This window comes from Bufo bufo, chromosome 2 (assembly GCF_905171765.1).
Source record: "Bufo bufo chromosome 2, aBufBuf1.1, whole genome shotgun sequence".
NCBI lineage: Eukaryota > Metazoa > Chordata > Amphibia > Anura > Bufonidae > Bufo > Bufo bufo.
The window spans coordinates 50,084,616-50,106,715 of record NC_053390.1 but is presented as its reverse complement, the minus strand read 5'-3'; the positions used below and the strand labels follow the sequence as shown (position 1 = coordinate 50,106,715).

Sequence of the window (22,100 nt, the reverse complement as noted above, 5' to 3'; positions counted from 1 at the left end):
TGAGCAGATTTCTATACAGGTTTGAGGTGTAAGATTCAGAATAAGGCTACTTTAACACTAGCGTTTTTTGCTGATCCGTCATGGATCTGCAAAAACACTTCCGGTGCAATAATACAACCGCATGCATCCGCCATGAACAGATCCGGTTGTATTATGTCTTCTATAGCCATGACGGATCCGTCTTGAACACTATTGAAAGTCAATGGGGGGCGGATCCGTTTTCTATTGTGCCAGATTGTGTCAAAGAAAACAGATCCGTCCCCATTGACTCACATTGTGTGCCAGGACGGATCTGTTTGGCTCCTCTTCGTCAGGCTGACCCTAAAACGCTGCAGGCAGCCTCCAGAGCGGAATGGTGACTGATCGGAGGCAAACTGATGCGTTCTGAGCGGATCCTTATCCATTCAGAATGCATTAGGGCAAAACTGATCCGTTTTGGACCGCTTGTGAGAGCCCTGAACGGATCTCACAAACAGAAAGCCAAAACAGCAGTGTGAAAGTAGCCTAAATTGTAACATATATTTTATTACCTGCTCTTCTCTGATTAGGAGTCCAGTGGGCGGTCTCTCGATACAGATATAGATGTCACTCACTGATAGGACTGCCCACTGGACTCCTAACCCCAGAATGAGCAGGGATATAAATGAATAAAATGCTGTTATACTGAGTCTTTTGCCACATGCTCTATAACATGCTGAACTTAATTTTTCCATGGTGGTAGGTTCCCTGTAGCCAAAAGTGCCATTTACACCTCATCTCCCCCACCCCAACACAAAAACGAGTCATTCTTACAATGCTTTTGTAACTTCTCTTTGGTAGATGAACACGTCCTTGCTGGGAAGTATCGGGATGCTGAACTCTGCACCTCAGCTGCGCTGCATTAAAACCTACCAGGTGCCTCCCGTTCAACCAGCCTCCCCCGGCTCGCTCAACGCCCTGAAACTAGCAAGACTCATCTGGACTTCCAACCGCAACGTCATCCTTATGGCCCACGACGGCAAAGAGCATCGATTCATGGTCTAGGAACGGAACACCTTTACCCACTTTCTGCACACCCCTCATCTATAGCATGATTACTGCAGTAATTGTTGTCGTCATATCATTCATGGGGTAGACTTTTGCTGTGTTGGTGCTGCATGATTCCCCCAGTAAATGCCGCAGAGCGGGAATCCATGCTGGAAACCTCTAATTCCTCTCTGTGACCCCGGATAGTAGAAGAGGCTTCACTGTTTAAGTCCATCTATAACACTGATTATTCTAGATATAGTCTGTATATAGTGGAGAGTAACTTTGTAACCTTAAGTGACATCATGTCTTCCACTCCTGACACAACCAGAGCTGCATTCAGAATCAGTCGACGCACTGCTGACAGACACGCCCCTAGTGGCTGAGCTGATCATCTGTATTGCACTGCAGTGTATTCTGGCAGGAGTTCTCTACATGAGAGAGACACTGAAGCAGCAGCATATGTGAGCTCAGCACTAAAGGTGCGCCTGCACATAAGTCTGATGAAGCTGCTGATCTTATTTGTATGGAGGGGACCTAGCCACTATCGGAGAGGTAGGATCAGCCATATTGGAACTCAGCATGCCCAATTCTTTGTTTTCAGCAGAGATAAGCTGATCTATCTGACCGCTGTTTGCTCCCCTCTCTGCATTGAGAAGACATGCACACTTGGCCAAACTGAGCGTACATGTTTATAGGGAGCAGGAAGAATAGCTCTCGGTTGAACAAGCGCGTGGCCAAGAGCCATTGAAGGTCGGTGGACCCCTTTATAAGCCAGAGATGCTGCTTTGGATGTGACTGGAGTATAACACATGCAAGTTAAGTTTAGCGTCACTCGATATCCTATGTAGATAATATCTAGATGTAAATTGTAAGATGGTGTTTGGCGGTGGTCCTCCACTAAACATGACATTTATAAAACGTGTGTCCGATTGTCACATTCCATATAACGCTGCTTGTCGGTTCAAGCAGTTCTGTCTGACCAGATTGTTTACATTTACAGTAGTAGCGTGATATTGAGGATTAGTCATTTTATTTCCCTCCATCAGAGCTTTGGCTTGTGTCGTATGTCTTGGGTTTTCTATTTTCTGTATGTATTTTTTTTTTTTTTGCCATGTGAAATGTGAGCTTTGTATTTAGAGTTATGATGTAATTTAAGAGCGTGCGAGCCCAATTAAAGTATGACTGTGTTATGGACTGGATAGATGTTCATCACATGTATTACACATCCCAAAGTCATGGTGGATCATAAAGTCAAACTCCTAAAGACATCATCTAAGTAGCCCCCTGGGTCTTCACCCTTTAATGACTGTACAAGGATCTGGACTCCGCTGCAGGGGAACTACTAGGCCGTTAACTTTGGTGTAGTCTCTGTTGACAACTGACCTAGGAGGGTCCATAGACACTGGTGCAGAACACCATTGGATTGGACAAAACTGTAGTCAGTGACAGGCCGAGGTCAGGGCAAGCAGAGTATGTGTAATCCAACAAACAGTCCGAGGTCAGGACGGGCAGCTCAGTGTACAGTATAGAGATTAGGCAGAGGTCAGGTCAGGGAGCAAATGGTCAAACGCAGAAGTAGGTACAAATGGAACAGGCAAACAAGCTAACAGCTTTTCAGGACACTAGAGTACTAGAACCTGTTGCTCAGGTGCCTTCTCACATGGTAGGGTGCCTTAAATATCCCAGGGTGGCCAGCCACAGGCACGGAAGATCAGGGTGTCCGCACGCTGTCCCTTTAAGAGCTGGAGAGAGTGTTTGCGCCCTTCAGGCAGTAAGATGCATTGCCACAATCTACGTCAAGGAACAGCTTTTGGCTGAGCCTAACATACAGGGAGAGAGGGATGCCAATGGTACCGGAGCCATGGAGCTGGTGAGCAAGGCAGCAGCGTTTCCCATCAGGAGGAGTGGAGGGGGACATGTACTGCCACCATGACACACAGGTTGTGTGTAGTACTGCATCTCACTCCCATTCACTTTATTGGAGTGGAAATACCAGACACAACCCTTAGATAGGTGTGGCACAGTTTTTTTCTTATCCTGGAGAACCCCTTTAAAGAGCCATATCAGGAAGGTAATATGCCCTTTTATTTTGGTGCCAGGGTCCAAAACTTTGGTTCTGTGCACCATTTAAATTCACTGGGAAACTCAGTTCTTTTATTTTGTATCATCCTTGTATTGTGTGGATCATTTTCTGAGAATCTAGAACATGATGGGATAAAGAGACATATTTTAAGGAGCTGAGTGGGTAGGGCATGACACAAGGAATCACTTTTTGGTCTACTGTCATGCTCCACCCCCTATCCTCAGCAGTAAACATAACACAGTTTGTGTTCAGTGACTCTGTGATTCAGATTAGCAGCAAACACCTCATATGCAGTTTAAAACAAACTCGGCATGCCGAAGGTGGATAACTACTTGGTGCTCCCGGCACGGTCCTTCGAGATGCTTGCACTGGCACTTTGTGTATCTGTGAGACAAAGTGTAGGATTGTAAATTATTGCAGATATTCTTCTCTCATTAGATTTCATGGTCAGAAATATATGTCTCTAATGTGGACCCCTACCTCACCTATGGCCCCCAACCCCCAATTTTGTACTGTTTGATGGTGACAACTTAATGAAAAAATGGCCACCTTTATTGTAGGTCTGTGATGGATCAGTGGAGTATTCTACGTCACAAAATTTTGATAAGATATTGTGGTCCCTCGGCATATTGTCACCTTGACCCAGGTATCAGGGTTTTTAACTTAAGGGTGTTGTCTATTTTGGACAACCCTTTGTATTAGATGGGTCGCCAGACTATAAGCTGATCCTACGTTGGTCCCGTTGTTGGGCTTCCAAGCTGTTATCTTTGGTGGAACCCAGCAAAAAGTGTTCAGTTTCTCTGCAGCACCACCACAGAAGAAATGAGGCATCAAGTAATTAATCGACTTTCCTGATCCTCCAAGGAGAGAAAGGAAGGAAATACTGTTGATCCTCCAAAGAGAGAGTTGAGATGCTCTAGGTCTTCCAAAGAAAGAGTGAAGATGCTCTAGGTCTTCCAGAGTGAGAGAGAGAGGAAATGCTCTTTGTCCTCCAAAGAGAGTGAGGAGAAACTCCTGGTTCTCCAAAGAGAGGGAGGAACCACTCTTGATCCTCCAAAGAGAAAGTGAGGAGATGCTTTTGGTCCTCCAAAAAAAAAAAAAGAGAGGCAGGAGATACTTCTGGTCCACCAAAAAGAGAGAGAGAAAATGGATACTCTCTTGGTCCACGAAAGGGAGAGAGAGTAGACTGTTTGTAGATGAGGGTCATGAATGTGAGCACTATCAACTTAAAATGCCTTAGTAGGACATATGAAAAAGATACCGTTTTTCTCCACTATCTACACAAAAATTACTACATTATTTTTGCTCCTCTACGTACCTTCCTTCTTACCTATTTATATCCTGAAGTAGTCTCCTTGTGTTCACTGTTACTCAAGTCCAAAAAACATTCATGTCGCAGGGAGAGGAGGTCTGTCCTGTGACAAATAGAACTTTCAGTCCACGTACCGAACTGGTGGTCACCCAGACAGGTAGTCAGTTGTTAGGCAACCTGAACTAAGACTCCAACAATCCAGTAAGAAAATACTGTAAAGAGAAATAAATCCATAGAGCCCAAAGGTTATAAAGTACTAATTATAATATATAGATGTAGTTACCGCAGTGAGTATTCAAATTTTTTTTTTGCCTTTGTTACAGAATCTAGTTTATACATTTTGCCAGTAATTACCTGTGCCTGTCCATAGACAGCGTGGTGATAATTTCATTTACCAGTCATGTGATCATTGTCATTGGTGGTGTACTTTTCTTCCGTTTCCATGTTAGACATGTGGGGAGCACCTCAGAGCTCCGGCAGATAATGGAAATGTAGTATGGGGACCAAGAGAAACCAGATAAGTGAAAAAATATTGACATATCATATACACTGTAGCTTCCCATCCTCTCAGTTGTATTCACTTTACATCAGAATAGTACATGGAAAATCCCTTTGAATTATTTCATTTCTTATAATAAATTATAAATATTAATAATTGAAGTAAAATAATAGAAATAGGTATAATAAGTGTGTTTGTGTGTGTGTATATATATACCGTATATCATAAATGAGATGCGTCTTCCCCGCTGCATACCCATCATTAAAGGGGTTATGCCATGATTGATGTAAAAAATAAAAATCAGACATCATATAGGACATGACCATACCTTTCTAACAAAGCTAGAACCAGCCCTGTACCTTACATGGGTCCAGAGATCTCACCATTCATTGCTTCAATTACTTTGATAGATTGAATTCAAGCTGGGGGCTTAAGGGGAGTGTCCTTTCTCATGGGACATCTCCTTTCTGCTGAAGCTGTTTCCCTTTAACTGCTACAGCTTCAAACTGAATATATGGCTGGTGACAGTTGAAGATTCAAACTGAGAGCGTGTCACCCTCTCAGTGAGGTGGACAAGAAATGAGGGAAATAACAAACAGCAGGTGGAGCTAAAGAGATACATTTTATTGAATAGCTTTGTGACTATACAATTTTTTTTTATTACATACAATTACAAAAGTATTCAGATCCAGGTGCTGGTATGGAAATGTAGAATATTTTTTCATAGAGCAAACCCCTTTAAGGTAAAATATTCCAGAAAAGGTAGCTTACTGGGCGATACGGACTCATATTTCTGTATACCTCTGCCCTTCAGCAGCAAAGTAGAAATATAAGAACCGAATATATTATTTTCTTTTATATTGGCAATATAGAGATCGCCTCTACAGTAAAAGCATATCGAAAATCTGTAGTTTTCCATCTGTAGTTTTTTCCTTTAATTTCCACCCCTGCCTTCAGTACCTGTGGCAAAAACCTTTCTCACCTGTTCGGAGCGGCGGGTAGCAGGTTTCCACAGGCACTACAGGCTGGGCATGGAAATAAAAAATAAAAAAGCTGAAAACCCCTTTTAATTAGCTAACACAATGAGTACATGTCACTCGGTCTGTACTCTTTAGAGACGCTCTTGGATTGTACTTAATTTACTGCACAGCACAGTTATTGTGTTTCTTAAAGAACTTGTCTGTGATTAGAGAAAAGGGTTTTAACTTTTCCCATAAACCTCACCCCATGGACGTGAGCTACACTATCAGATGCAAACAAGTGGTGCTGTTGATGGGAAGAAAAATGTTTTTTTTTTTAATTGTCTGACAACCTTTTGAAACAACTTGCTGTAATCTGCACAAGAGTAATCATGACATATCCATGATGTCCTGGAGTAACCATGAAATATACTTGTCAACCTGTCATGACTATGAAGTTTACTCAGTGCTCTTCTGCCCAGTGTGATCACAACTGAGCTCTATGCTACTTACTACCCTCTCCAGGAGCAATTGTGTGCATTCATAATGCCTCACTAACCTGGAGGTACCATGAGGTATATCAGTGTCCTCTTGTCTTGCAGTAATTATGATCATGAAAGTTCCTCTGTCCAAGAGTAGTCATGAACTCTACTTGATGTCCCACCACCCTGGAGTAATTATGATGTATTCCTGATGTCCTCCTGTCCACTGTGATCATAAAAGAGAATTATACTCTGTTTTCCCACCCATTAGTAGTCGTAAACTATCCTTGATGTTCAGCTGTCCAAGTGTAACCTTGAATCATTTTTGATGCCCTCTAGTCTTGCAGAAATTAGGATCTTGAAGTTTCCAAGTGCTCTCCTGTCTATTATGATTATAACCAATAACTTTACCTCATACTCTCTTGTCCAGGTGTAATCATAATCTATGTAGTATGTCCACTGTACTGGAGTAACCACGAAGCATACTCCTGTCTTGGAGTGATTATGATCCTGAAGTTTATTTTATGCTGTCCTGTTCAGCTTGTTCATATTCAAGAACTATACTTCCTGGAAGAGTTCATGATTACTGTTTGACAGAAGGACACGCAGTCCAGTTGTCCTGGAGTAATCTTGAAGTAAATCTGATGTCCTCTTATCTTGCAGTAATTATGATATTTACAGGATCCTACTGCACTGGCCAATGCCAGGTAAATAATGACCATGTTAGAATAATTCCAAGTTTACTAAAAAATCACTGCAAAAGATGCACCAAAATGATACGCAACTGACAATACTAGCTAATTCCTCAGGCCGATGTTCAAAGCTGAGAACTTTGCCAATATCTTCCAGTCAGGAACATATCAGAGCCTAATGCACCACGTCACGGTGTCTCAGCACGCATGGGGTGCTTGTCTTTGTGTATGGAATGTGGCACTTTATTTTGTTGGTAACGTTCTTCTGCACCTGGTAGCTTCTGTGTCACATGGTCTGTTGTGGGTGCGGCTCACAGCTTTATCCTACCTCACAGTGCATTGGTGATACCACTATGGAGGCATGGGAGAGCCTGGCTGTGAGTTGGTTTCTAGCACTGTTCAGACCCTGTTCACACACCACGGGCAGTGAGTGGTAGGACCCCATGCGTGCTGAGACACCGTGACGTGGTGCATGAGGGGCTCCGATATGTTCCTGACTGGAAGAAATTGGCAAAGTTCTCAGCTTTCAACATCGGCCTGAGGAATTAGTTAGTATTGTCAGTTGCGTATCATTTTGGTGCATCTTTTGCAGTGATTTTTGAATGTATATTTTTTTCATCTGCACAATGTATCATTTTGTGTAAGATGTTCTTGTGGTGCATGCGGTCCGCCCCGGCATCCTCCATTGTACGCATTTTTTGCTGGAGATTGCCGTTGTCTGTGGACCGCATGCGGAGGAATCGCTCCCCCGGTTATAGATACGCTACAGTGTCTGGGTTTGGAGCATTTTCACCCGTTTAGGCCAGTTTTTTCAGTGAGTTTCAAGTTTACTCAAAGCTTTTTGTTCTGTGTGATCACAACCAAAAACCATACTCCATGCCCTTCTGTCCTAGATTAATCATGAACTTAATGTCCACCTCTCCTGGAGTAATGATGACATAAACTTGATATCTTACTTTGAAATCATTATGATCATGATATTTTCTTAATGTTCTCCATATTCTCCTACCCAGGAGTAATTATGATGTTTCTCTGTTGTCTCACTATCCTGGAGTAACAATAAAGTATACTTGATGTCCTTCTTTCTTGGGAGTAATTTATTATCCTGAAATGTACTCCATGCCCCCTCCTGTCCAGTATGATCATAACCAAGAACCATACTCCATGTCTTCCGGTACAGGAATAGGCATGAACTCTACTTGATGTCATCTTGTCTTGGAGTAATCATGAACTCTGATGTCCTCCTGCCTTAGGGTAATCATGAAGTTTTTTTAACACCCCGTTGTCCCTTCTGAACACAGCTAAGCCCCCATACCCTTCTGTCTCAGAGTAATCATGAACTTCATTTGATATTCTTCTGTCCTGAAATAATCTTGAAATTTCCTCAACATTCTGTTGTCCAGTGGGAACACCATCAAGAACTATACTCCATGTCCTCCTGTACTGATGTAATTATGAACTCAATGTCCTCCTGCCTCAGAGTAATCATAGGCATAGCATTAATTCAATGTTCACTTGTCCAACAGTAATAATGGAGTATACTTGATGATCTCCAGCCCAGGATTAATCATAAAATATACTAGGTGTCCAAGGTTACTTAGAGCGAGGAGTAATCCTGTGACATTCCGTTCTAGAATTGACTTTGTCATGTTCCATTTAGGTTTCAAAACCAATATCCCCTATTGAAAAGACTCAGGCTTAGTTGCTGATCAAGGACATGGTTAATCACCAATTAGCGTTGATGTGAAGAAATCATGAAACTTTCAGCCGTATGACATTTATACGAACTGCTTCTGTAACCTGCTTAAGTCATATCTGCTGTCACCAACATAGGCCTTTCCAGAAGATAAAATCCAATCTCTGCTTGCCGTGGGCTACATTACTTTTGCCCTATGCATCATTTTATTTTGTTAGGAGGTGATGCCTATTATAACTAGTCGGGATGACTTTCTGTGATGTGGCCTTTTAAAAGTCATCATGTTATAGTGATTTATACCCAGAGACATACATTAAAGGGACAGTGTCACCTGGATTTCACTTACTGAGCTATTAACATCACCACATCAGTCTCCACGATTTACATAAAAATATACTAGTATTACTGCCCTGTGTCTTGTAATTTGTCTATAAAATTGCTTTTATTAATATGCTAATTAGCTCAATAAGGAGCCCAAGGGGCTGTCCCTCCGGCCGTTGGAGCCCAGCCGCGCCCATTACTTCAGAGCCCAGCACCGCCCCACTGCAAATTTATTCACTCCTCTTCGCCGACGTAATGTTTGCGCAGCGCCCGTAATCCAGTGCATGCGCCCTGGATACACATGTCAGCGCCCGCGCGGTGTCTTAGCATTGGCCTCACAGAACTCATTGCGCATGCGCCAGCGGGAGCGAGTCGAGCGAAGCATGCGCAATGAGTTTTGTGAGGGCGATGCCAGGACACCGCGCGGGCGCTGACATGTGTATTCAGGGCGCATGCGCGGGATTACGGGCGCTGCACAAACATTACGTCGGCGAATGTGCATGGAACCTTTAGGATGATAATTTTAGAGCATAAAGTCTAGGTCGAGGATATGTCAACCTTGAGGGCAGAATAAAAAAAAAAATTGAATATTTTTTTTTCTTCAGATCTTTTCTTACAATTTTTTTTTTTTTTCACAACTTTTTTTTATCTGTAAAATATCTTATAAATCTTGAAAGTTGAAAACATATTCACAAGGCATAACGGATGAGTTACTTCTCAATGCCACTATTATTTTATTTCATACTTAAATTTATTAGAATTAAGGTTGTGATAGATTAGAAAAACATGGCTGCTTTCTTCTAAATATAGCGTTACACCGGTCAGGCTGTGTGGGGTATTTCAGCGCATTGTCATTGACGCCAGCGGAGGTGAGCAGCAATATCAGACACAACCCATGGACGTGGAAGAAAGAAGATTTTCTAATCCTGGACAACTCCTTTAGTTTTTTTTTTCTTCTTTGCTCAACCTTCCATGTGCTGCGCGAGGTTTTGTTGTTGAGAATTTCTGTGTTGTGTTTGGATGTGTAAATGTGGACCCTTATATAGTTTGACATGGAGAATTTGTGTCACTTGCATCATGCTGTAAAAAATTATAATTTGTGCCCTTGTGTATTGTAAAGGATTATCTTGCCGAATATGGCATATATGATATAGATCTGAAAAAATGCTTGTGTACATATCTGTGTGTAATAAAACTCTATCTAGAATCAGTAATGGACATGTGTCATGATTATTGTAAATGCAAACACTAGAATAATCTAGACAACCCTCATCTGTATGCTTTATTAGAAGTGGCACCCACTCTGGCAAACCTGATCCAGCTAGTAGTTTATGGTTGCCCATTCATCTGGACAGCCATGTAATGCTACATAGAAAATACATCTGTGGCAAGCAAAAACTTCCCAGCTGATATCAGGGTTCTCTCTCTCAGCAAGAATAGCTGGTGAAATGCCCACCTCCCAAACACCATGGATCTGTTGATGGTCCCGCTGGCATTTATTTCCTCCTGGTGGGCATAGCTGCTGGAGTAGTTCTGACTGTAGGCCTCATTCCGCCTCCTGCACATGCTCCCTCCACCTCTTAAAGGGCTAAAGCATGCTTCCTAATTGGTCCCCAGCCAATAACGGTCTACTCTGGATTATTTAAGGCACCTTCACTAGTGGGAGGGTGCCTGAGCAATAAGGTTTTAGCCTTTCTTATCTTGAGAAGGTGCACTAAAGTATTGTCCTGACTGTGCCTGTCCAGCACACTTCTCCAAAAAACTTGGTCTTTTTTTATTGATCCATATTTTAAAAAAATCATGGTTAAAAAAAAGGGGGGCTCTGCGTTTTAAACAAATCTTGTGTGTTCTTCCTCGTGGCTATGAGGAAGGACACACAAGATGTATCTGAAACGCATAGTCCCTTTTTTTTTTACTTTTTTTGCACCATGATTATTTTTGATAAATTAATAAAAAAGACAAACTTTTATGGAGAAGTGTGCCGGATTTATCTTTTTAGTGAAGAGATTAACCATGGCCAAAATGGGTTTTAACCGTGCACCACTCCTCAAGGATCAGCTGGTGGAATCTAGATACCAATTTGAAGGTGGTAGGCTAAACAGTTTTCTCCCGAATTGAACGAATTCCCTGACTTTGGCCTGTGTAGTGAAAACACTCTCATCTGTTCCCTTGGTGCTGTGCATCGGTGTTCTCGACCCACCTGCGTAAACAGAGACTGCTTCAAGAAGTAGCTACCTGGTGGTTTCCCTGCAGATCCATGTACATGATTAAAAGGTTGTAGAACGGGGGAGCCAATTACACAATGCTTTTAGGAGTAGGTCAAATCTGTTTACTGTCACAGTGGGTCCACACCTGCTATGTTACACAGGGCCTGCTTTGACCACAGGTGGAACCCTTTTAATTTTTTATTAGATAGTCAAGTCAACAGCTCTTACTTACATTCTTATTTCTGTCCTATACTTTTGTGCTTAATAACATGGTCAGATAGTGTACAGGTCACTACATCCAACAAGAACAACATCTTCATCTTCTGTAGTTATAATCCCATTGAATACAAGGTGCTTTACCGAACCCACATCAAAGGGCCTCTACTGTTACAAGTCCCATGGCCTGACAAGTCCCCTTAAAATTCCACTGATCCTGTGCAGCAATTGTGATGCAACAATGCTCCCTTCATATAGTACCCAAATCGTATTTCCATGCAGTTCTCCAATTATAGTATTATGCAATGCTCATATTAGCTGGTATGTAATTGGAGGCCCAAAGATGGTGGAGGTCTCAGGGCAGTTGTCCACTTCAGTAACGCAGTCCTGATTCTTAGTCTCAGTCTGAATTAAAAAATTGAAAAAGGAGAACAGGGTAGAGGAAGAAAAAGACTCAACCCAAAAGCTGAAAATTCAGTTTTGATGAACCTCTTATTTTTCTCACTCAAACTATTCTCACCTTTATCTAAGACAATGAGATTTGGGCTGTTGTATGCAGGGTTCTTGCCAGGAGGGACTACTTTTCTTTCTCATTGAGTCTTCAGCCACTGCTGATTTTCTTTCCATCATGAACAACTCAGCTGAAGACGCCCATAAACTTTAGATAAATGTTGGCTGAACCTGCCGATTTTGGTGGAACCAGACAACGAATGTGTACGGAGGCTTACATACTCTACCCCAACAGAGGAGGATCGTGTAGTTGGATGCTTTTGTCATAAAACATCTCCAGAGGAGTCTAGAAGTAGCTTTCACCCTCTCCCACTTTAGGACACATGCATGCTTGGCGAAGCGTGTATAAATATGAAGGGTTCAGGAAAGAGAGCTTTGGCTGAACAAATCTTTGAGTGTGTATGGCCAGACTAAAAGTGGTCATACACATTAGATAAATGTTGGTTTATAGTTGAACAGCAGATAAACATCTGGTGAACATGTGTTTCACAGACATGGCCATACATATTTTAGTCCATATTGGCCGTTACAGCTGTTCAGACTGCTCATACACATTCAATAAAACCGGGCGATGGACTTTGGTTTCTCTGCAGATCCCCGTACAGGATTAAAAGGTTGTAGAACGGGGAAGCCAAGATCTTTCTTGGAATGTTCATTTTTCGTTCACAAATGATTTCTCTGCAGGAAGAGCTGCTTGTAATTAGCTGCAGCTTCTCTCTGCACAGGAAATGTTAAATTTCACATTTTCACCACTGTTTTTAATGCCAGTAAAATATCATCCAGTGAATTTTTGCTAAATAAATCATTTCTGCAAAACAGTACTGTATATCCTATACTTTTCTTAACTCATTGAACAATAACACACATTGAATAGAAATACTTGTTACATTAAAAATAAAAATCATGCATGATGATTGCAGTTTACAAAAATTTTCATTATGGAATTAATTGAAATAGATCAAAAATGATCTGCTGTGTATGGTGCTTCTGGAGTGATTATCACATTGTACATGCAGAATATATCTGCACCCTAGACTTCCTTATGTCGTCTTAATTGGCTAATTTCTGGGGTCCTGTACATCATTACAATGTTTTTTAAATCTTTCAGCTTAAAATGATTTCAGAACTTCCAAACAAAACTGAAACATTCTAAAATTGTTATTAAAATTCCACTTAAATCTAAACAAATATATAATTTAGCAAATTTAAATATCAGTTGTCAACTGGTTGCCCAAATTTTTTTATTGTTTAAAAAAGTAGTAGAAAATAAATGGCAATAAATATTAAAGATATACCTCATCCTTATCCAGACCACCTTTTTGAACGAATAGCCTGTTTTTAAAATCTGTAAAAAAAAAAAAAAACTAAAATCCATGCTAAACTGAAACATTTTAAAATTGTTTATTAATTTTACACATTACCCAGATTAACTATTTTTGAACAAATAACCTTTTTTTCAAAATCTTTAAATTTAAATGTTTTTTCAAAAATCCATACAAAACTGAAACATTTTAAAATTGTTTATTCAATTTACACATTACCCAGACCACCTATTTTTTTAACACATAGCCCATTTTTATAAATCTTTACATTTAAAACCATTTTAAAAATTCCAGACAAAACAAAAAAAAAATTATTCAAGTTCCACTTAAATCAGAAAATTTTAATTTTGCAAATTTCAAAATCAGTTGTCTACTGGTTGCTGAGATTTTTTTTATTATTTAAAAATGTTATAAAATAGTAATAAATATTAAAGATATGCGCCATCCTTTCTATACCTTAGCCAACCACCTATTTTGGAAAGAATATCCTGAAACCTTTGCTGTTCCAAAAATTTTAATTCAAAATTATTAAAAAAATTCCAGACAAAACTGAAACACTTTTTGTATTGCAATTCTACTCAAAACAGAATATTTTAATTTAGCATATTTAAAAATTAATTGTTAACTGGGTGCTGAGATTTTTTTTATTATTTAGAAAGGTAATAAAATGGAACATAAAATAGTAATAAATATTAAAGATGCGCCATCCTTTCTATACCTTAGCCAACCACCTATTTTGGAAAGAATATCCTGAAACCTTTGCTGTTCCAAAAATTTTATTCAAAATTATTTAAAAAATTCCGGACAAAACTGAAACACTTTTTGTATTACAATTCTACTCAAATCAGAATATTTAAATTTAGCAAATTTAAAAATTAATTGTTAACTGGGTGCTGAGATTTTTTTTATTATTTAGAAAGGTAATAAAATGGAACATAAAATAGTAATAAATATTAAAGATGCGCTATCCTTTCTATACTTTAGCCAACCAACTATTTTTGAAAGAATAGCCTGAAACATTTGTTGTTGTTTTTTTTAATTTAATATGAAATTATTTCAAAAATTCCAGACAAAACTGAAACTCATTTTTTCTTTTTAATTTCTCCACTGATCTTGGTAAGTTTGTTTTTGGCTTACCATGAACTCAACACAGGCTCAAAATATGTACAACAATTTCCCCCATTAGATTGTTGATTCTGCAGTAAATGGATAAGAACACAAGACCGAAGGGGAATTGTTGCCTTGAAATGAAATTCTTCTGTTTCCATATGTGCATATGATAAACATATCTATCAATAATTTATGTTACACGTCTCCAAAGCCAGTGATTTCATTGATCGATGGTCCCAACCCGTGGAAGGGAGAAAGAATAAGAAAAAACATGGTGCCGGCACCTGATTCGCCGAAATGCATTTATATGTAACTGAAAAATAAATCATTCAGTTATCATTAAACAAATGTGACAATGCCACTTTGTCCTCATCACAATTAGTCATTATCATTAGAAGTTGCACAAACTGATAAAAAAAAATGGACAGGGCTCATTAATACTTACAAAGCGTCCCGCGCTAGTTGAACTTTCACCTTTCACCCCCTTCAGTTGACAGACAGGGCTGAGTGTTACCAAATCAATATCTTCAGAGCCAGGAGGGAAATACCCAAGCAGCCTCTAACTAGAGAATGTATCTTGACAAGGCCACGACGGTCCAAACTGCACAACGGAACAGAAGACTAATTTTTAAAGCTTGACACTTCAAGGTGTTTTTGCGCGGCAGCTCGAGAACGTGTTGATAAAAACAAGTACCAAAGGTCAAAAAGGAAAGACGTGAGAATTTAAAAAATGATGTTGTTCACAGAAACAACAAGGAATTCCCATGGACGCGTTTCGTGTCATTATTATATTTCTTTTATTTCTTATTTTTGGTTTATAGATGTAAATTATTATTTTTTGGACTTGGCTCAAAACTGAAAAACAGGAGTTTCAGCTCCTTTACATGTGACACCCTCTTTTTAAAGGGACCAAAATAAATTGGACAATGGACTCAAAGGCTGTTTCGTGGGCAGGTGTGAACAATTCCTTCATTCTTTCATTCTCAATTAAGCAAATAAAAGGCCTGTAGTTGATTTGAGGTGTGGTGCTTGCATTTTGAAGATTTTGCTGAGAAGTAAATATGCGGTCAAAGGAGCTCTCCATGCAGGTCAAACAAGCCATCCTTCATCTGCGAAAACAGAAAAAACCCATCCGAGAAATTGCTGCACTATTAGGAGTGTCAAAATCTACAGTTTGGTACACCCTGAGAAAGAAAGAAAAAGCACTGGTGACCTCAACCATGCAAAAAGAACTGGACGCCCACGGAAGACAACAGTGGTGGATGATCGCAGAATAATTACCACGGTGAAGAGAAAACCCTTCACAACAGCCAACCAAGTGAACAACGCTCTCCAGGATATAGGCGTATCAATATCCAAATCTACTATAAAGAGAAGACTGCATAAAGAATATACAGAGGGTTCACTGCACGGTGCAAGCCACTCATCAGCTTCAAGAATAGGAAGGCTAGATTGGACTTTGCTAAAAAAAAAAAAGCACACTTCTGGAAAAACATTCTTTGGACAGATGAAACCAAGATCAACCTCTACCAGAAAGATGGAAAGTAAAAAGTATGGCGAAGGCACGGTACAGCTCATGATCCAAAGCATACCATGTCATCTGTAAAACATGGCGGAGGCAGTGTGATGGCTTGGGCATGCATGGCTGCCAGGGGCACCGGGTCCCTAGTGTTTATTTATGATGTGACACAGGACAGAAGCAGCCGGATGAATTCTGGGGTTTTCAAGAATATACTGTGTGCTCAAATCCAGCCCAATGCAGCCGGCGTTTCATAATACAGATGGACAATGACCCAAAACATAAAGTCAAAGCAACCCAGGAGTTTATTAAAGCAAAAAAGTAGAATATTCTTGAATGGCCAAGTCAGTCACCGGATCTGACCCCAATAGAGCATTTCACTTGTCAAAGACTAAACTTCCGACAGAAAGGCCACAAACAAAGAGCAACTGAAAACCGCTGCAGTAAAGGCCTGGCCGAGCATTAAGAAGGAGAAAACACAGCGTCTGGTGATGTCCATGAGTTCAAGACTTCGGGCAGTCATTGCCAACAAATCGTTTTCAACCAAGTATTAGAAATTAACATTTTAAATTGTTTAATTTGTCCAATTACTATTATGCAATCATTTTGTTCAACCCACTGAATTAAAGCTGAACGTCTGAACTTCAACTGCATCTGATTGTTTTGTTCAAAATCCATTGTGGTAATGTACAGAACAAAGATTAGAAAAATGTTGTCTCTGTCCAAATATATATGGACCTAACTGTATGTACACAGTGACTGCACCAGCAGAATAGTGAGTGCAGCTCTGGAGTATAATACAGGATATAACTCAGGATCAGTACATGATAAGGCCTCCTGCACACTACCATATGGATTTTTGAGTGGTTTGCAGTCCATTTTTTACAGATCCGCTGTTCAGTTTTTTGTTGTTTCCGTTACGTTTTTCTATTACGTTTTTCCGTATGGCATATACAGTAATTACATAGAAGAAATTGGGCTGGGCATAAAATTTTCAATAGATGGTTCTGCAAAAACAGAACGGATACGGTTCCGTATGTGTTCCGTTTTTTTTGCGGACCCATTGACTTGAAGCCACGGAATGGGATTTGCGGGCAATAATAGGACATGTTCTATCTTTTAATGGAACGGAAATACAGAAACGGAATGCATACGGCGTACATTCGTTTTTTTTGCGGAACTATTGAAATGAATGGTTCCGTAAACGCACCGTATAATACAGGATGTAACTCAGAATCAGTACATGATAAGTAATGTATGTACAAAGTGACTCTACCAGCAGAATAGTGAGTGCAGCTCTGGAGTATAATACAGGATGTAACTCAGGATCAGTACAGAATAAGTAATATATGTACACAGTGACTCTACCAGAATAGTGAGTGCAACTCTGGAGTATAATACAGGATGTTACTCACTGCAAAGAAGAAAAGGGGGTCAGTCAGCACATCCCAATGCGCAGGTGCACGTTGCTATGGCTGAAAACACAACATAGAACAAAACACCATAGATGATAAAAATGTAAGTGGGCCCAGCATGCATGTGGAACCTACACTCCCTGAATTGTATGGTAGCCGTCATGGGACATAACAGGTAGAATTTAGTGTTAGGTTCCTGTCCTACAGAGATCGCCTTGACGTGTGGCAGACGGGCTCAAATAATTTTGTACAAAATGTATTTGCCAAGCATCTCTAATTTATAAGCATAGCATTAGCAATTATAATCCATTTTTGTACTTTATTTGGTTTGCAGAGAGCTGTTGCATTGTATGTTTTGTTCTAGGATGTTACTCAGGATTAGTACAGGATAAGTAATGTAATGTATGTACACAGTGACTCCACCAGCAGAATAGTGAGTGCCGCTCTGGGGTATAATACAGGATGTAATTTAGGATCAGTACAGGATAAGTAATGTATGTACACAGTGACTCCACCAGCAGAATAGTGAGTGCCGCTCTGGAGTATAATACAGGATGTTACTCAGGATTAGTACAGGATAAGTAATGTAATGTATGTACACAGTGACTTCACCAGCAGAATAGTGAGTGCCGCTCTGGAGTATAATACAGGATGTTACGTCGAATCCGCTGCGTGAAAGAGAGCCAAGCCCCATTCTGGACAGCAGAGACATGGAACATTAACATGATTGATAATGCTCTTTGCCTCTCTGCTGTCCGGAATGGGGTTTGGCTCTCTTTCACGCAGCGGATTACCCGCACGGCATCGGCTCTTCTGAAAGAGCCCTAATACGGGATGAGTATAGGATAAGGCCTTGTTCACATGTCAGTTGTTTGATCAGTAATTTCCATCAGTTTTTGTGAGCCAAAACCAGGAGTGGAGGCTACACAGAGATAAGGTATAGTTAAAAAATCTGCAACTGTTCTGTGTTTTTGACCCGCACCTGGTTTTGGCTCACAATAACTGATGGAAATAACTGATCAAATAACTGACGTGTGAACAAGGCCTTAGTAATATAATTAGAGATGAGCGAATTTCATATTTTAAAATTCGTTCACACTTCGTTTAGTAGTAAAAGCAGAATTGAGTACTTTCACACTTGCGGCAGACTGATCCGGCAAGCAGTTCCACCGCCGGAATTGCCCGCCGGATCCGACAAAACGCACATCTCTGCACATTTTTAACGCAACGGATCCGTCGTTCCGTCGACGATGATAAAAGCCGGATCCGTCGTTCAGTTTCATTCCGTCGACAGTTTTTGACGGATCTGTCGTAAAAGCAGATCCGTCTATTCCGTTTTCTTCCGTTTTTAAACGGAAAGATGGATCCGGTATTCAAATTTTAGAGATAAAAAGATGCAATCTGTTAAAGCAAATACTACAAGTGGCTATAAAAGAAAACCGAAGGTCACTTACCACTCAGAAGTTCCTTCTTCAGATTGCAAAGATGATGCCGGACCATATTCGTTTTGGATTTCAGGCTCTAATTCTGGTTTCACGCTGGAGAAGACATCTTCGAGCCAGACGGCGTAGAAAGCGTCGCTATTGGGTGCATCCAATAACCTCTGCAAGAGTAAGAAGGGGAGTTTTTGAAACTCTGTTTCCTGAATTGAGGTATTATCCTGAAAAATTCTTTAACTACTTACGGATGAAGGTAGAAAGTTTTGATGATCTTTTACAACGTGTGTCACCTCACATTCAAAGACAAGACACCACTTTCCGTCGCTGTGTTTCCCCAGCAGAACGCCTATTGTTGACCATAAGGTAAAGTACATACTTATTACATATAGTACCAATATTCGGTCTAAATTTTTTAAAGCGGCTCTTTGGTAGTGTGAAGCCATAATTTTTTTAACCCAAATTTTTTTTTTTAACCAAAGTTTTTCTGGGATCACTGTACAAAGTGCCTAATTTTGGCCCCAATTGATGCTCAGCATTATTATTTTTAATTGTACATCTTGTATGTAACATTTTTAATCAATATACTCGTCATTAAAGATGTAGAATGAACTGTAATGAATATTGTTCACCATAGAGAACAAACTTTTATCGTTGAATTTTACTAAAAATTATATCGGCCACAGAAAAAATCTTGACCAAACCAATATATGTAAAAAAGGTGCCATACAATTGCGTCCGATTGATATACCTTGCATATTATGTTGTTTGAAAATCTTTTTAATACCCTAATTTATTTTTATTTTTTAGGTTTCTGGCAAGTGGAGAAAGTTTCAGCTCACTCCATTTTCAATTTCGCCTTGGGATATCAACTGTCTCCATAATTGTCAAGGAGACATGCCGTGTTTTGTGGGAACAACTGCATGATGAATTTATACCACATCCAACTAGACAGCATTGGACAGAAATAACTGAAAGATTTTTGGACGTTTGTCAGTTTCCCAACTGCATAGGTGCGGTAGATGGGAAACATATTCGGATTATCAAGCCCCAAGGAACCCTGAGTTTTTCAATTACAAGAAATATTTTTCGATATTCCTAATGGCCATCGCAGATGCACAATATCGTTTTGTTGCCGACGACGTAGGGGCCTATGGACGCACCAACGATTCTATGGTATTTAAAAATTCTAATATGGGCCGTAGTCTATATAACAGACATTTCGATTTTCCTCTCCCTCAACCACTGCCAGGTACTGATGGCCCACCCATGCCGTTTGTATTGGTTGGTGATGAGGCCTTCCAAATGTGTGGAAATCTTTTTAAACCGTATTCAAGCCGCGGATTAGATTTAAAAAAACGCACATACAACTACCGCTTGACCAGGGCTCGAAGAATGGTTGAATGCACATTTGGAATTTTGGTAGCAAAATGAAGGATTTTCACTAAACCAATTCAGATGAAGGTTGAATCGGTTGTAAAGTCTGCTGTGGTGTTACACAACTACCTCCTTAAAAAAGAACCACTCAATTTGGAACAGGTCTCGGAGGACAGCGAGATCGCAAGCATTCAAAGTTTTGGACCTCGGTCAACTGTAGCGGTTGCACGGATGAGAGACTGTTTTGCGGATTATTTCTGCTCTGAAGCAGGAACGGTGGACTGGCAGGACCGATTTGTATAAACATTTAGTGATTCATTTTCAAATAACCGTTAATTTCTGTTTGTTTGCCCGTTTGTTGGTGGTTACAGTGTGTTGTATTTGTTTTCAATTGCATTTTTGGTTCAATAAATATTGTTTTTAAACGTATTTGAGATTTTTTTTTAAATATATTGATGTGCCCATGATAGAGGAGAAACACATTCTTGCGTCGCTCCACTGGCGATTGTATATTATGGGAGGCATGTTTATAGAGACTCATTTTCAATCTACACACGCTAGAGGAGCGACACATACTTGTGTCGCTCCACTGGCGCCGGTAGATTTAATCAGGCCTGTTATGGAGACTGAGGTTAAATCTGCCCACGCTAGAGGAGCGACACATAAATGTGTCGCTCCACTGGCGCCGGTAGATTTTTTAATCAGGCCTGTTATGGAGACTGAGGTTAAATCTGCCCACGCTAGAGGAGCGACACATAAATGTGTCGCTCCACTGGCGCCGGTAGATTTAATCAGGCCTGTTATGGAGACTGAGCTTAAATCTGCCCACGCTAGAGGAGCGAATAGTTGTCGCTCCACCAGTGCTGGGAGATTATGTCTGGCCTATTATACACCTAGCTTTTCCACAATCTCCCAACGCTGGAGGAGCCACAATTACTTGTGTTGCTCCGCCAGTGCTGGGAGATTTAAATTTTATTAAATAAAAAAAATATCTATCTTTTTAAAAAAAAATTAAACAGTCGTTGGATTTAAATAAAAAATAACATTTATTATAAATAACAATAAAATTATTTAAAGAAATATTTACAAATTAAGGAAGGTATGGTGGGGGGTGGAGGGAAGTGATTGGTTTGGGTCCACTCTGTCCTGTTGTTCTTCTGCCACTGTGGACAACAAATTGCGTGTTGGTGCAAGTGGCACAGAGGGAGTATGAAGAGTGGATTGGGCAGGAGAAGGAGTTTCCCGAGCAACAGTAGAGGGAGTGGTGAAAGAGGTAGGAACATAATAAGAAGGAGGAGAAGAAAAGTGTTGAGAAAAGAGCTCGGGGGTTTGGGATGGGGGTGGGTTGTGGGAAGGGGGAGGGTGGGAATGCTGAGCCTGTGGAGGCTGTAAAGATGGATAGGTGTGGGATGGGGGATAGGTGTAGGATGGGGGATAGGTGTAGGATGGGGGATAGGTGTAGGATGGGGGATAGGGCAGGGGTGGGGGAATGGTTTTGGGGCGGTGTGCCAGTTGCCACAAAACGCTGTCCATTTGTCTTCTGGCCTCATACTGCTGGTCGGGTGATAATCGTTCCAGCGCAGGTAACAACAATACAATATAGTGATGCATCGGACTCATTTGTGTCGTCAACACCGCCCCCTCCCAAAGACGACGCAAATGATCCTCTGCAGATGCAACCCTATTTGTGATCCCCACCAAGGACTCATACATAAGCCTTGTGAGGTCTTCGTAGTCAGCCTGGCCGCTCCTACCTGACCTCTGGCGACGCATGAGGGCCTCAAAAAGTGGAGCCATCGTTGACATTGTTGCGTCGCCAGAGGGCACAGGTAGGGGAACAGGTTGGGAAACCGGGTGTTCCTGACCAGCAGTAGGAGCAGGACGAGAGGGACCCGCGGTGGCTTGCTCTTCAGGGACTTCGGGCTCCAGAGTGCTG

General features: G+C 40.7%; 1 protein-coding gene and 1 long non-coding RNA gene across 3 annotated transcripts in view; one reads left to right on the top strand and one right to left on the bottom strand.

Annotated features, from left to right (window-relative positions):
* WDR7 (WD repeat domain 7) overlaps window positions 1-2,196 on the top strand; it is a 363,534-nt gene extending 361,338 nt beyond the window's left edge. For both annotated transcript variants that reach the window (XM_040421053.1, XM_040421054.1), the window contains one exon: window positions 820-2,196. In XM_040421053.1, coding sequence (XP_040276987.1) covers window positions 820-1,023 — 204 coding nt within the window. In that variant the 3' untranslated portion in view covers window positions 1,024-2,196. The remainder of the gene's footprint in view (window positions 1-819) is intronic.
* Window positions 2,197-5,672: 3,476 nt separating this feature from the next.
* On the bottom strand, window positions 5,673-7,520 carry LOC120992220. The gene is made up of 3 exons (XR_005776941.1): window positions 7,493-7,520; window positions 6,051-7,173; window positions 5,673-5,879 (listed from the first exon to the last, which is right to left on the bottom strand). It is a non-coding gene; the product is annotated as an uncharacterized LOC120992220 (long non-coding RNA).
* Window positions 7,521-22,100: the final 14,580 nt, after the last annotated feature.